General features: G+C 39.8%; 1 protein-coding gene across 1 annotated transcript in view; it reads left to right on the top strand.

Annotated features, from left to right (window-relative positions):
• Positions 1-711: 711 nt before the first annotated feature.
• zmat4a (zinc finger, matrin-type 4a) overlaps positions 712-17,160 on the top strand; it is a 217,107-nt gene continuing 200,658 nt past the window's right edge. Inside the window, exon 1 of the mRNA XM_084729631.1 lies at positions 712-856. Coding sequence (XP_084585757.1) covers positions 770-856 — 87 coding nt within the window. The 5' untranslated portion in view covers positions 712-769. The remainder of the gene's footprint in view (positions 857-17,160) is intronic.

Here is a 17,160-nt window from a genome sequence, read left to right as displayed (position 1 = left end):
CAAATAAAAAAAGACAAAAAACTACTCAATATATAATTTGCTAATACTACTTTTATAATTCAACTACTTGTATGGAAAAAAAAACAAATCCACTCACATCTACTCTTACTCAAGCCGATTAATCAATTGTCAAAATAGTTGGCAATTATTTTTTTCTAGCTCTAATATTTTTTTTCACTGCTCAGAGTATTAGTTACTTTTTAACTGTTGATGTTTAACACAGCATCAATAGTGGGCATTCAGTCAGAAGGGGTCCTGTATCACCCTGTCTGGGTTTATTTCACAATAATGACCTGCTCACTGTACATTATCCCTTACACAATAAATACTTAAGTGTGAGTAAAACTACAGACTTAAGAATATACTCCTAAAAGCACAAGTACCTCAAAAACTGCTCAATTACAGTAACCTGAGTATTTCTAATTAGTTACTTCCAGTCCTGCTAGTAATTATACTAATCCTACTATTACTACTAATAATAATGTTAATGATAATGTAGAAAACAAATCTTTCCATCCTCTCTCCTGGCTCCTCTGTGTATGTACAGTATGAATGGTTTGTGTGCAGACCTGATGAGATGTATATTTGTGTATTTGCTGCCACTTCCCGCCCTGCCTCAGCGAACTGACGCGGCTGATGAGCGCCGTGCGGCCAATGGGAGCGCAGCGGGGCGGAGAGCAGCGGCAGGTTGTACTACAGCGGAGTGCCGCCGCCAACAGTAGACGCGTCTCCCGCTCAGTCTGTCGCTACCAGGAGCATCCTCTGGTTCATGGATTATACAGTTTCCCTCCAAGTGCAACATCAGCTGGCGGTGTTCCCGACACACTTCTATCAGGGTTACAGTGTGGAGTTACAGGTACTGTTATTCTATCCCGTCTCCTCTCTTTTTTTTCCCCTTCTTCTTATTCTTCTTCTCTTCTATCCATGACGAGAGGCGTGCATGCGTGCAGAGTGTGACTTTATGGAGATGCTTTACTGCGGGCTTTGAAAGGCATGGCTGTCGTGTTGCATGCTGATTTTTTTTTTTTTTCTTCTTATCCCCCTCCTCACCGAGATTCTTGTTGCGTGCCGCCGGGAGACAGAGGAGCGGAGCGCAGAGGAGCGCAGCGGTGCATCCTGCGCGCTGCGGTGCACATGGAGGTGTAAAAGTAAAGCGGACCTCCGTCTAATAAACACGTCCTGCGTGCTGTCTGTTGGGGAAGGGGGGGGGGGGGGTCCAGGACTGGGACACCCCGGGGGGTCTCTTTAGGGAATCCCCCCCTTTCAGTAGACTGACACGGACATCAACCAGAAATCATCCCGCATCCCAAGAGACGCTCTCAGGATCTGTCTCAGAGTTTCAAAAATAGAGGTTGATTCCGCACGCTGGGGGGCTTTTATACCGTATCTCCTGTGGACAAACTGATGAATATGAATATAAAGTAACCGTGTCAGCATCAACAGCCTCCACATGCCGTCCCAGGCTGCTCTGCATGCGCGAGAAGCGGCTGCTCGATCCTCTCAAGGTGACATTTAAGGTGGATTAGAGGCAGAGATGTTAGCGGAGAGGAGAGGGAGCTGAACGCACCTTCCTCACCTCTGTGGAGGAGTTAACACAGCTGCTTAGAGCTGATGTGAAGCCTCGTCACATCAGCTGACAGAACGTGTCACTGTTCAGCTATGGAGAACAGCAGATTTAAGAACTTTTCTAAAAAGATTTTTCTCCCTTTACTTCTGATTGACTTACAGCAGACTGGAAGTCAGAGTTTAACACATTTTTGTGCACACTGGAAGAGTAGAGCTGCAATGATTAATTGATTAGCTGTCAATTATTAAATCGATCTCCAACTGTTTTGATAATCAAGTAATTGCTTCATGTAATTTTTAAGGAAAAACGTCTCTGATTCCATCTTCTTAGATGTGAATATTTTCTGGTTTCTGTGGTTCTCTAAGACAGAGGTTCTCATTTTTCTCAGCCAAGGACTCTTAACAATAGGAGAGGGGGAATTTATCCATTCTTATATGCATCATGATTCTTTCTTGAAAGATCATGAATGCAGGAAAGTTAATGAACGGAAGTTTTAGGGCTGCATGGTATGGAGAAAAAAGTCAGTGCACATTTTTTGACTGAAATTTCGATAGGATTAGTTGGAATGATCCTTTATTGGAACAAAAACTATTAGAATAGTGATGATGTGATATTTGATGGGGTCTGTGCCCAACAAACATTTTTTTCTTTCTTCTGGAGAACAAGATTTTTAGACCAGGGCATCTCTGCAGCACTACAGTACTCCATTATAATTCTGTTTTCTTGCATATTTTTCCTCTTTCAAAAAAATTGCAATTTGGTTCTGCTTCAGCGATTTGGATATTGTACTTGACCATACTGCATTTTCAATAATATTGTGATTAACTGTGCAGCCCTAGAAAGTTTTGAAACAATTTTTAACATTATGATCACCTGTACCAATTTTGTAATATGGGCTCTATGTTCCATACTGCTGAACCGACTGGATGATGAGATGTTACAGATGTAAACATGTCATATTTACATTGTAAGTTAGGATTCTTGAGTTTTGGTGAGGATGACTGAGTGTGAGCAACTGCAGACAGATACAATCTGACTCCCCACACCCCACCCGGATTAAAATATTAAAATCTTGATGCATCAAGATTCATCATTAATCCTTTTGTAATCCCATCATAGCCCTCTGAACTGAATTGAATCGTGAGGTGCCAGAAGATTCCCATGTGTATGATATACATATATATATCACATGCCTTGAATGTAATCTGCAGTACTATGCAGCCTTTTGTAAGAAAAAATAAATAAATACCTTTTTTTCCCACAATAATTTAAATGAACAAATATGACAACTCTTCAGAGTCCCTCTGGCAGAGTGCCAGGACCCCTGAGGGTTCCTCAGACCCCTATTTGAGAACCATTGCTCTATGACAGTAAGCTGAATATCTTTGGATTTCATACTAAACAAGCTATTTGAGGACATCGTCTTGGACTTTGCGAAAGACTGATCGACATTTTTTCACCATTTTCTGACATTTTATAATTGAGAAAATGATCGAATGATATGAAAATAATAATTAATTGCAGCTCTACAGAAGAGAGAGGACTCCTGGTATTTTCATTATTTTCATCACTTCCAGTAGTTTGTTTATTTCCTTGCTGAACTGATGAATAACTTTGTCAATAAAAAGTTCATTTTAATCTTCCAGAGCCGAGGATGCCTTTTTCATATTATCTTGTTTTTCCTCACTAACAGTCAAAAACATAAAGAAGTTCAGTTGTCTATTATTTATGGAAAAACTCTCTACATATTAATGGGGGGACAGATCACTTGTCTCTTTTCCATTGTTTCTTTCCACTTCCTTTTGGCTGATTTATCTGTCATTCAGGACTTCAGAGTCCATTTCCCTGCTGCACAGAAACACAAACAAAACAGAGAAAATGGAACGTTGTTGTTACACTCTTTGCTTTGATGTCTCTCAGGTGGCTTTTTGTCTATTAGATGCAGCATTAAATCTGCTGCTTTTTACAGTTTTCCCCACATGCACAGCCCCAACTTCCACCCAGTGTCATGTACACTGTGATATTCTCGATAAGAGCTGCAACTATAGTCAAGGATTATTTTAATCATTGACTGATCTTTTTATTATTTTCTTGATTGGTCAGGTAATTGTCCGGTCAGAGTTTCAGAAAATGGAGAAAAATGTCACAAAAAATTTTCAGGGTAACATCTTCAAATGTCTTTTTTTTTGACTGACCAACAGTCCAAAAAGTAGGGTAATGATCCATTGATCTGGATCGATGTATCGATTCAGTGATCGATTTAATGTAATTGAATGAGTACAAGAAATGTCTGCTGGCCAGCCATTCCCAAACTTAAGAATGTTATGGCCCAATTTGACATCTAAAAATCTTCTGCTGCCTGTCCAAGCCTTTAATCACAGCTCTAATCAACACACAAGACTAACTGTACTCAACAAGATATAAGATACACTCTAATGTTAATGTCAGGTCACTAAATAACATGTATCACCTGTTAAACTAAATCACATAAACAAAGGATGACACTTAATTTGAATCCCCATTGCTTTGCTTATTAATAGTGATTGTTTTAAAAAAAATAATCATAAATATTTTAGTCATAATTTCAAACTGTCAAAACTTGAAACTTAAAAAAGTTTTATTTATTTATTTTTAATGACCCACATGCAGTACCTTCATGACCCACAAGGGGGCAATAGCCCACACTTTGTGCTCTGCACTAGCCTAATTTATGCCACGTAACTTGCCAAACAGTGCTTAGCAAAAAACAGTTGTTTCGTGTGTGAAACTGTTAGTTAAACTGACAGTAATTATTGCCACTGTCGGGCGCAAATCTCATACCCCAGTGTTTTGACCTTTTTAAAATTTTTCATGCTGTTGGTCACCCTTTGTCTGTGGATTTTACAAATATTAAGCCATTGAAAAGTTACTTAAACTAAGCAGCATTTAGTTAGTTTAAAAACACAGGTTCTTTTCATTTCCTGAAATATAGCAGTTGTGGAGAGTTTCTTTGGTTTTTACTGCACTTAACAAGTTACAATTATTTATTTGTTTGGTGAATCCGAACTAACCCTTTAAAACACAGAAAAAGAATAATACAAACTAACAGGTCGAGGTAACAGTGGATCAGCAACTCCTGTGTTCTGTGAGGAAAAATTACTGTTGAGACTAAAGGAGTCTGGTTCCTTTGGAGAGAGCAATATTTGGATTATATAACAGTGGTTTCCCATCAGGAAAGGCTGTTTGACAGCAAAGTAAAGTGGTAGAAATATTCTAAATATAAGGTGTACATAAACTGATATTGATTTTTTTGGTTGGCTAAAATACATTTTGCTGCTGACCCTGTCCACAGCAGCACATTGCTTAGCTTCCCACACCAGTACTCCTGCTGCTTCTCCAAACTGGGGGCGTGTCGACTGTCATCTACTGTAGGTAACACGCTAATTTTCCCAACTATGGAAAAGTATCTCCTACAACCCCGGTAAAAAAAAATCTGAACTATCCCTTTAACTGTAAAACCAACTTCAACACATGTAATGATACAGAACAATGGTACAGATACACAGAAAAGTCTCCTCAGCGCCATTATTTGTTTCTACTCGACAATCTGTTTTATGAATACAGTTGGTGTCCCTTTATTCACACAGCAGATATTTCATGTTGAAAGAGGAGCCTTCTTTCCTCCTGCAGCACCAGCTCAACACATACTTAAGATCCAGATATGGATGAAGTGTTTTATTCTGCAGCCTCCAGCACGATGAGAGAAAGAATAATGCAGCATTTCAGCGAGCAGCCGCTTCGAGCTCCATCTCCATCTGCCTCAGTTAAAGTTGACTCTTTCCCCTGAGAAGCTGCGTGATATAATCACCCTGTCCTCCCGGAAACCACGAGATGGCTCCATCCTGGCACCACGGAGGCTTTCTGGAAGTTTTTGCCACGACATAAACCCGTCTCTATCACTTGTCTCGTTTTAAGACACAGCAGTGGCGGACTCAGGCTGTCTCAGGGCCAGGGGTGAAAAAAAATATCTAAAAAGGGCACCAGCTGTATGTGACTGTATCTGAAGGTCGTGATGCATTTATGGTGAAACAACTCCAATCCCTGGTTTAGATTAAAGTTGTTTTAATATATGACTTAAAGTACAAGTACACACTGCATTGTGTTTTCCTCATTGAAAGGGCACCTGAGAGGGAACATTTCCCTTTTATACTTTTACCCCGGGCAGCTTAAAGGGCATTTATTGATGTTTTGTCCGATGGAAGGGCACTCTAGAAGGCACTTTTCTCCTTTTCCTCCACTGAAAGGGTACCTTAGGCACTCTAAACGGCACTTTTTTACATTTTGTCTGCTAGAAGGGCACCCTAAATGTCACTTTTTGACATTTTGTCCACTGGAAGAGCACCCTAGGCGCCCCACAGGGCAATTTCCACGTTGTCCACTGGAAGAAACATTTTTTTTTCATGTTTTCTCCACTGGAAGGGCATCCAGGCACTCCAGAGGGCAAACTTTGGACACTAAAAGGGCATCCTAAATGAAAATTTTGACAACTTGTTCACTGGAGGGGAACCTAAGGAGGCAGTTTCTTACATTTTGTCCACTGAAAGGGGACGCTAGGCACCCTAGAGGGCACTTTTATACATTTTGTCCACTCAAAAGGCACCCTAGAGGGCACTTTTACATTTTGTCCACTGGAAGGGCACCCTAAATGTCACTTTCTGACATTTTGTCCACTGCAGGGGAATCTTAGGAGGCAGTTTCTCATGTCTTTTTTACATTGAAAGGGCACTTGAAGCACCCTGGAGGGCACTTTTGCACATTTTATCCACTGTAGGGGCACCCTAGGGGGCACCAAGGGGACACAGAGGAACCAAGGGGGGTAATTGCTGCCCCCCTGCAGCCCCTTAGTCCACCAGTGGAACACAGCATGAAAGCTTTGCAGTAAACAGAAACAATTAGAAACAGCCTCAGATTGTAAAGCTCCTTCATCGACCCTTTCTTTAATATCTTGGTGATTTGCCTGCGTCTGTTCAGGCCCTCTAGTCATTCTTTCTATTTTCGAAAAACTTCAAGTGGGGGAAAAAAAAACACTTCCATTATTCCCCCGTCTGCTGTCTGTAATTTGCAATGCCTATAAATAAAAGACTTTGAAGCTCTGTGCTTCGATGTCATCAATAATTGTTTGCTTTTGTAAAGTTAAAATTGCCCAGCTTCTTTGTTGCCTTCTTGCCGCAGTGTTTTTGCAGTTCTATCTCCATTATTTCTCTCACAGAAGGTCAACTCAGATGGTTGTGAGGATTTTTATAAATAGCATGCTAAGTAACAAAGAGCGCCAATAATCTGAGCCGAGCACGTTTACTTTCACAGGGTGTAGATGTTGTTTTGAAGCAAACAACTGAGCAAAGTCAGCTGTATCTCGTGAGGAAATGTGTGTTTTATCAAAGGTGATGAATCATTTTTCATAACATCAGGAACTTAAAAGTCTGTAGAACAACTTGTATCCTTTTTAAAAAAGCAAAGACTGTCTTCACTTGTAGTTTCTAAAAAAAAATATCCAATTTAGCATCCAAAAAGTAACACCTATTCTTACGAAGTGACTGACAGCTCTGAGTATAAAACAAACCACTTTTTCAAAGACTGTAGTGAAGTGAAACCATTACTGTACTTGGCAAGATAATAACAACAATGCCAACCAATTTATCTATATTTGATAGATAACATCTATCAACATCAAATTATATATATATAAAAAGGTTTAAACCAGTGCAGTGTGGGAGTTTTACATATTTGTAAATGAACATCCCTCATATTCAAGTGCTTGTCAAACAAGTTCACACAGTGCTGATAAAGCTCATCATTAATGATCGCCTGTGAATCAGAAAAAAATCATTTTTCTCTGTTACATGTGTCTGGCCAATAGGGCTGGAGGGAATAACTGATTCTTGAAAGATCGTGAATCGATGCAGAAAATGTGCATCATGTTTACGTGATAAACTGAGATGCTTCTTGAGTTTTAGTGAGGAACTGCTAATGGATGCCACCCCCTGACATAAAGGGTTAAAATTCTGATGCATCAAAATGCTCTGCTAATCATTTTATAATCGCATCATAGCGTGTAGCTGTAGCACTGTAGCTCTACCTTTGCTTGTTGTGCGTTTGTCTCTTTTATGGCAAATTAATTACATTCCTAATGAGTGTATAGGGAGACAGAGAGACAGTCTGTAACCTCTCAGTCTTTGTGTGTGGGAGTGTTGGGGGAAAGTGACAAATGAGTGATTTATGAGCATATAGTATGTTTAAGAGACACTGGATCATTGACATGATGTTGTCATATGTGTATTATTAACATGATATCAATATTTTGTTTTTGTTAATATCATGGATATCATCAATACTGACATATAACAACACCCCTAGTCCTACAGGATATAGTTATACTGCAACTAGTCTGGCTCACCGGATGCACACTGTGGGTATAAATCCCGCGATTGGTTGCTTGCTGCCAGCAGCGTCTGCGTCTGTTTTCAAACCAAGCAACAAAAATCAGAGCTGCGACCTACACGCTGTAAAAAAACAACTTAGAACCTGGGATGCTAATGTCACGAATGTAAACAAGCTAACAGCTAAGACCAGAGCTCGCCTCCCGATGTGCAAATGCTCCACCACAACAAGTTCCCCCTCAACACAATTTTACAGCAGCACCGTCCCTGCATCCTGGACTGAACTCCACCCGAGAAGTTTGTGATTGGTTTAAAGGAATTCAAACATGACATGGTTTTTTTTTCCTTTACAGCAGAATGTGTATGTGTGGAGCCAGACCGTTCTCCAGTGTTGAGTGTTGTGGAGAGAGGTCTGGCTTTGCTCGGCCATACTGCTACTATAATGCAAGTCTTTCACCAGACCTGTCTAGTAAATGTTTGCTTCTTTATAACCCCATACCACCAAACAGGTTTTCTGTTAAAAATGTGTCATGGCTAACACCAAGCTGCGATAAATGGGGGGTGATTTCTTTCAGACTTGACAAAGCTCCTCAGTATCCAGACATTATAGTACTGTTTAACAAGCGAAGTAGTAATAACCATGAAACAGAAACCAGAACCCCCTTTGAGAGGTTCGAAAAGAGAACCTTTCTATGTTGTAATGCTTCCACCATTGTGACAACTCAGAATTTCAATGCAACTAGATTTTTGACTTTTGAGCCCAACTCAACACTTAAGTTTTGAATTTTTTTTTAAGTATTACTAACATATAGTCTTTAGTTGAGATAATTTACTTTTCTTTCTTAGATAAACTTGAATCTCTGAGTTTTAGAAAAAATAAATAAATAAATACATATTAGCCATTAGTTTACTTTAATAATTTTTGAAATACAAATTTTTGGGGGAGTTATAAAACTCAAAGATTCCAGTTTATCTAAAGATTAAAAAAGATTATTAGTTGCAAAAACTTTTTCATAACTTCAGGATTTGAGTTGGGGTTTACAGTGCAAGAACCCTCTCCAGAATGTGGGAGAGCCCACCCAGTGGGTTCTACCAAGAACTTTTTATATATATATATATATTCTAAGGGTTTCATCTAGAACCCACTCTTGGGGCTCTACCGAGAACCCTTTTCTGTACAAGGGTTTTGTCTAGAACCGACTCAGGGAGTTCTACAGAAGAGCCTTCTATATTCAAAGAACCGTTGACAAAATACTTATTCAAAAATTTCAACAATCCTTGAAGAACTCCTTTTTCCAAAAATGATTCTGTGGATGAAAAGTTTTCTTAATGGAAACCTTTGTCTTATAAAAAAAAAACCTTGACCAACCCTTTCTTGAAAAAAATGGGTTCATCAGAAGCGAATGGTTCTGGGTAGAACCTCAGCCCCTCAGAAAGAACCTTTATTTCTAAGAGTGTACTTCAGTCAATAGCAGCCCATAATACTGTAGTTTAAGGGTAAACAGCGGTTGATGTGTGTGAGAGAGTTGTCACAGAGGGAAAAAAGTTGCCTGTTTCAGTCTTTGCTGGTCATCAATAGTGGTCGATAAAAGTCATAGATCAGCTAATGACCTTGAAGTAATGAGTCCACACTGAGCTAATACTGCACAGAATGAACAGGACAGCTCAGTGGTTGTATTGTAAGCCACAGGAGAAAAAAGAAAAACATTTTTTCTAATTCGTTGATTGACTTTTGCTGCAACAAGAGAGTCTTTTAAATCTTAGACTAAGACTCAATATATGGATTGACACTCTTCACCTCACAGCTGAGTGTTTCGTGAATAAGGCTTAGTGGGCCTTTGATCAGGGAAATAATTTAACACCAGCCAGCTGTGCAGGGTAAAATCTAAGAGCTACTGAATCAACAGTCTCCTGCAACAGGTGCTGCTGTAATATTCCGGCTGTAATGTTTCCTTGACAGCGGATGATTGGAGTTTGAATCCTCTAACTTGATGTTGTGCCCACACTGGAAAGAATTAATCTCATTAGGCTGACCACAATTTTATTGTCGCACCGACTCAACATTTGCCCTAAATGTCTGCTCTGGCTGCACACCAAGCTGATTATATTACTGAAGTGCAGGCAGCGTGCCCAGCGCGCGTGCTAATGTTTTCACTCAGCAGATCTGTGGACAGCGCTTAGGTCACGCTGCATGGGAATAGGCCACTTAGCAGCAAACACAAAGTAACTGCTCATTGTTTTGACCTCGAGGCATGGCATTACAATTTGGCTTGCCTTCGCCTCTCCGAAAGCCAAAGCGGCAGAATGATAGAGACAGAATGGGAGGCAGATCAGTGCACAGGACGCTGGGACAGCAATGCAGTCTCTGTGCTGCGAGAGCATGCAGCCTCACTTGTCCGGTCCGGTCTTACGGGTCACTTTTTCTCAGCTGGTTTCTTTCTCTTGGCTGGATTTACTCAAAGACATGCTAATACTGAACTATAAAGTGACATTTAGTGGACTAAAAGTCACCTGGAGCCAAATGCCAGCAATCCTTTCAGTTTCCCCTGGGCAACGATGGCCTGTAGTTGACCCAAACAATTAAGTCACATGTTAATTCACAGTAAAGTTGAGTAAGGTGGTCAGATACAGTAGTATACTCCAAAATAAACCTGAAGGAAAAAATGAACGTTTCACTGTACCATAACTAACAATCATACTCTTTTGTTATTCAGTTTTGGCCTCTATGGAGTCATTAGTAGCACTGATATTGATTGCTGATTGTCTATAAGCCATAGCAGGGGGATATATTAGACGTCAGAATTTTTTTACTCGTTAATATCGACCCCTACAAATACAAGTTAACCGAACACATTCCTGCAAATGTTTCACAATAAAAGTCTTGTTAGGAAATGAAGGGTTTTTGTTCACTGAAACACTAGAGGAATTTTATTTTGAAACAAATACAGGACGGTTTGATTGTGTGTTAACATCGTAATGCCGTAACTTTAACAATGCAAATGTGAGTGGATCAAAACAAGGCTTTGTACTCATGCTACGTAACTGTGCTGAAACTATATAAACTATAGCTGGCTAGCTACCCTGCTGACACAGCAAAGTGATGTGATAAGCATGAGTGAGATGGCGTTTATCAAAGAGCTAAATTGAAAATTCTGCAGGGAAGTTAGTGATTGGTCAAACATTGACTGCTGGTTTGGGACAGGAAGCAAATTATGGCTCCTCAGATGCTTTGTTGACCGACATACTCAGCCCAACTTGCTTCCTAAAGGCTCATTTATGCCCTATACATGTATAAAAAATGTTATTTTAAATGATGTCACTGTAACAAACTTGGGGATGCTGGAGGAAATTTAATAATGTACCTCTTGAGAAAGAGGCAAAAGCAGAGGCGGCGTGGTAGATGACAGTGGTCTGTGCGGCAATTAAACGACATGGATGGAGAATTCTTTCCACCATCTAATTGATGACGAACATCTTTTCCAATACTTTTAAAATGTCTTCATTGTGTCCTGTTGTGTCTCCATTGAACAACTGGCTACACTGTTACACTGCCTCCAAGACTACAGGTGGCATGGCTCAATTTTTTCTTTTGTATCCAAAAGCTTTCAGAAACTGAGCACTAATACAGATGATATGAATGCAGAATAAAGACAGAGCGCTCCATCCATATTGGTATGTGTATCTAATGTTTTGAAAGCTTTTAGAATTTTCGCGTTGCTGTGACATCATCCTTGTTAATGTTAGCATGTAACTGTGCAGCCTCACAGAACTAACATGGCATGTAGCAAGAGGGGAGGTTTGCAGCTGCAGTTTCAGGTTACATATCACCCATTTTCAATGTCTGAACAAACGCCTGATGCTGTCGTCTCTTTGGTGAGGACAACTTCAGAAACACCCTTGAACAGAGAATTTGGCTGAAGCTTAGAATACAGATTCGGAGTTTCACGGGGCGTTCGCTGTCATTTTGAAAGACATATCAGCCTCTGCGGAGCCTTGAAGCACACCCAACAAGACATTCAATTAGCGGGAACATGGGACCACTACCGAGACTGAGAATGAGGTCTGTTGCAATCAAGTGGCAAAGTAATCAACATTTTGAGACGGGCTGAAGCAGTGATTGCCACTAATACAGACAGCTTGCAGTGGGAGATTGGATGATGATGACAATGATGTTGATAAAGTTAATAGTGAGGATGATGATGGTAGAATGTGGTACAGTACAGAAGACCAGAAAGTATCTCATGGATGTGTTTAAGGGAAAACTATTTTATTTATTTCACTTTATATTTGTTGCTATTGGTTCTGACAGTTGTGATCACACTGTACTCACCAAAGTAACTGCTGACATTGCTAAAAATAGGTTCAACAGGGCAGGAAACAGAAAACGTCACAAGATCAGACAGGTTTCTAGATCAGGAACTGCTTTATTTAGAGGTAAAAGTAAAAGTGACTGCACCCGTAATGCTGCTAATAATAGTCCTTTTTCACAGTTCTTTTTCTGGTAATATTAACAATGACTTTGTTCTTTTCCCAAGGGTCCCAGTAAGTCATGTCTGCTAAATGGGATTCAGCCATGACTAATGTTATTATATGACACCTGTTTTCCTACAGTGAAATGTCAAGACAAGTGCCAAGAACTTTTCCTCACTCTTTTTTTTTTCAAGAAAACCATGAGTGCACAACTGTGGCAAAGGTCAAAACTGAACCAAGAAGTTAGTTTCTAAAAATGGACATTTTGTTCAGTCTTATCACTGATAGAACCAATTGGCCCGAGTTATGAAAGTCATACCTGAATTATGACAAACTTTTAGTTGAGGCCAAAATATGCAATTAACATTGCTTACTATCTTAGAATGAATTTCTGAAAAATATGCTGATACAAGAACAACACAGTTTGTATTGCATTTAACTGTGTTGTTCTAGGTGTGCAGCCAATAATCAAGCCAAAAATGTTAGAAAATGGTGAAAAATGTCTATCATTGTTTCCCAAAACCTAAGATGACATTCTTAAATGTTTTGTTTTAGTCACAACCCAAATACATTAATTTTTCTGTCACAGAGGAGTTAAAAAACACACACAATGTTCACATTTAAGAAGCTAAAATCAGAGACTGATTAATCAATTAGCAAAATAGTTGGTGATTAATGTAATAATCGAATAATGATTGATTAGTTGATTATTGGAGCTCTAATGGAGACTGTGTCCATGTTTTATGCATTCTATGGTTAGAACTAGGCAATGTGGATTCAGTTCTCTATCACAGTATGGCTAAGTCACAGTGAGGGCTATCCATATTCTGTTAATTGCAATGAAAATAAAATTGGGATACATGCAAAGCAGGGCATTGTACAGTGAAAAAATGGCCTAAACTATGTAATGATGGCGTTACCATTAAATGCCCAAAACCTTATTTTCCATTTCTGTGCTGAAATTTCTTACTTAATAATTTAATGAGTTCTAGCAGAATTTTTTTTTCCAGGATTTTCTACCTTGACATTTAAACCCCCCAAACAAAGCAAACACTATTTCTACGTTTTCATATAGTTTGTCATAGTTTAATAGTTTTTCAGCAGGTTGCGCACTAATCGCAGAGTTTGTTCCCTGGCTCCTCCTGTCCTCGTCCGAGACGCTGAACCCCAAAGTGCTCCCAATGGGCAGGCCAGCTCTGTCGGCGTGCGAGTGTGTGTTTGAATGGATGACTGATAGGCAAATTGTAAAGCGCTTTGTCCGTTAAAGTAGAAAAGTGCTGTATAAGTGCAGCCCGTTTACCATTTACAATTGCCAAAAGACATGTGCCAGTGGCTGCTTCGGTATTAAAAATAGTAGCATCAGCACTAATACATCCAGCACTATTAGCCCACTCAACACTACAGGGATGGCAAATTGTGTTGAACTGTGCATTACTGTTGCACAGGTGACTCTGAGACATACATTAAGTCACATTAGTCGTCATATTCTGGTGACAGTGATGAAACAAGCAGGCCAGTGTAATTACTTACCTCCATCTGTGTACCATCGGCTTCATGACTAATGACTTTAAAGTATAGATGTGATAAATAATTACAAAGAGTGCCAGTTGCTTCTGTCGTTTTTCTGTTGGTGGCATCACTCCAGGAGTTTGAGCCACAATCTCACTGTCTTCCACTTGGGACTGAAGAGTTTTTTTTTTTTTTCTCAGCACTACCGTTTTGTGACTTTTAGATGGCATCTTTTTTCAGCCCGAGGATTCTTGCCTACGCTGGGTTTTACGCTCATATCTGGCTCCGGAGAGGGAGATGCATTGGAGGCCCTCCAAAAATTCATGACCGACAAGCTCACTTTATTCCTTATCATCACTCACTGTCAGCAACAGGTCAGCAAAGATAACTACCATTCATTTCAAAAGGACAATTCTGGCCATTGTGCCATATCAGTGATTGATTCGTTCTGCTGTGCTGGGCGTTTAAAACTCATCTGTTTCACTTGCAAAGTCAGGCAAAATGAGAAAAAGTGTTGTTGGTGTGAAGAGGACTTATGGGGAATATGAATAAATCGTGGACCACAAGGACCACAACCTCTGTTAACTTAATCATCACTGGCTGCACAGCAGACTGCAAATTCTGTTTGGATGCTTTAAATTTGCTGCGTACCAGCACTGTGGCAAAAGTCGTGGATGATCGATCGATTGTAGAAATATACATTTATGTCCAATGAGCTGCTGTAGTGAGATTTCTTACACCTTTTAACCGCATTTTCAGGTTTTCAGAGATTTGCAGAACTGAAAATATTCCCTAACAACATTCAGACCTTCACGAAGCTGTAAAACTCTGCAGAAAAATCCAGAATAAATCAGTTCTTCAGCAGCTCTGAACTGCTGTAGCAGGGTTAGCAGCTCTTTAGGGTGATTTACACACTGCTTTAATGGAGTTGTGGTCAGGGAGGAGACACTGAACGACCACACTGGCTCATACTGGATATTTAATAAAAAGGCCAGATCGTCAAAATGCTGTATTACTGCAGCACAGGTCGTCTAACCTGAATCATAAATAACCATAAACGTAACTAAAACTATAATTATGGCTGGGTTTTTAAATTTGATTATTCCCAACATCTGTTAGGGAGTGGTCAGCAGTAAAGGCACAATTTTCCTTCATAACTGCTTTCAGATCAGCTGAGATGATCCATGATGAGTCATGATGGTGTGTCAATTTCAAAAATATGATTCTGTCAGTCTAACCATTTTCCAAAGGTTTCCAAAAGTTTCCAAAGGTTTTTGCTGGTGAATTGGTTAGTTAGTCTGTCAGAAGGTAGTTTAGTTTGTCCTTGATGAAGTTGAAGCAACCATTGCTAAAATTTTAACATTTTTGTCCTTGCCCGGCTGGACAAGTGGGTCAAGACTCTTTTTGCCTGAAGTAAATTTGTCCTTACCCCTTTACAAATGGTTTTATTTATTAGTGGTTTTCAAATAATGCTTTTGACAGCCCATGCTGGTGTGGTACTCGCATCCAGATCAGTCCTGTTTTCTCTGTTGAAGAGCAGTCGCACTGGAATATGCAGTGGATGGCTGCTTGTTTTGTGAAACACGACACACTTTAGTAATCAATTTTGCAATAATCTGACTTGCCTCAGTGTTCATGTTTCACACAATCACAGGCAAGGCCCCGAAGGAAGGGTTGTCAGCAGCCCCAACCCTCGAATACCACCCAACTAGACTCTAGGTAGTTGAAATAATCGCTGGCACTTCAGCTTATAAACTTTGCCTCTACCTGCTGCTACTTTTTACTGCGCAGTTCTCATAACAGATGAGAAGGGACTGAGATTGCTTACTGGTAAAAACAATCTGTTCAATTCTTTTCACCTCTTACCCGATCAGACAACACCAGTTCCCAAAAAGCTTAATTGTTTTTTGTAAATATAAACTCATTCTGAATTTGATGCCTGCAACATGTTCCAAAAAATGTTTAGACAGGGGCATGTTTACCACTGAGATACACCACCTTTTTCTTTCAGTCAACATTCAGGAACTGAGGACGCTAATTGTTGAAGTTTTCAAAGTGAAATTCTTCCCCATTCTTGTTTGTTGCTCAACAGTCTGGGGTCTCTGTTGTCATATTTTGCACTTCATAATGCACCACACATTTCAAATAGGAGACAGGTCTGGACTGCAGGCAGGTCTGCCTAGTACCTGAACAGTGCACTAACCTATACAAGGGCCGTGGTCTTCTCCTTAAAACCAAAGCTGTTTTTTGTGCGATAATGTGAGGCTGTGTTGGTGACTTGAGAGAAAACAACGTTCTTGAAATCTCACTGCATTCAGCTCTCAGTAGATATCAGCTGCTTTTCACTGACCACGTTCCTGCAGCAATAACAGAGTCCTATTTGATCTGTGCCATGGCGCGTCTACACAGAAAGAGTCTCATGTGCATTTGATGTACTTATAATGGTTCTTTTTCTGCAGAAACAGCCTGAAGTATATTTTTATGTTTCAAATTTATTTTCTTTTGTTTCACATGCAAAACTCCTGTGATTGCGTGTTGGACTCTGACCTCTGCCAAAACGGGGTGATCTACACTCAGTAGTTTCCTGAACTTATCTTGTGTTGATGCAGAGGGGGCACTACAGCTGCTGCTGCTACCCTGCTAACTTTTGGTTTAACTTTAAAATTTCAAGTAAACTGAATAATTCCCGGGGCTGCTGTCTCGCATTAAAGAACCAAACTAGCTGGAGGCTTTTCTTGTGAAGCAGCTAAAAGGAAAGCATTGTATTTGTTAGCAGAGCTGTGTTGGCAGTGATATTGTTCAATAAAAACTGGTCTACACAAGGCCATATTGTGCATTATTTGTCCTTGGGGCCAATCCAACACAATATTGGTATCAGGGCCTGATATTGACTTAAGACATTCATTGGGACTCGCATCCCCAACTGTATTCTGATATAAATTCTACAACACCATGTGTACTCTATTTGTAAATACTATAGTTATCCATGTGAAGTAACAGTTGAATAGTGCTTTTTCACATCTACCTTCCATCAACATGTACAGAAATGTGTTCTGGTGTTTGGAAATACAGCTGGAGTGAAGAAATGTACTAGCCAACTCACTAATGGTGTAACAATAAACCCACACAAAAATGATCCTATAAACTACCATGTTCTGGACAAACACACACACAAAAAAAAAACAACAACATTTTTTG

Source organism: Lutjanus erythropterus, chromosome 10 (genome assembly GCF_056507025.1).
Source record: "Lutjanus erythropterus isolate fLutEry1 chromosome 10, fLutEry1.hap2, whole genome shotgun sequence".
Taxonomy (NCBI): Eukaryota; Metazoa; Chordata; class Actinopteri; order Lutjaniformes; family Lutjanidae; genus Lutjanus; species Lutjanus erythropterus.
The sequence above is the reverse complement of the archived record's forward strand: the minus strand, read 5'-3'. Positions and strand labels throughout refer to the sequence as shown.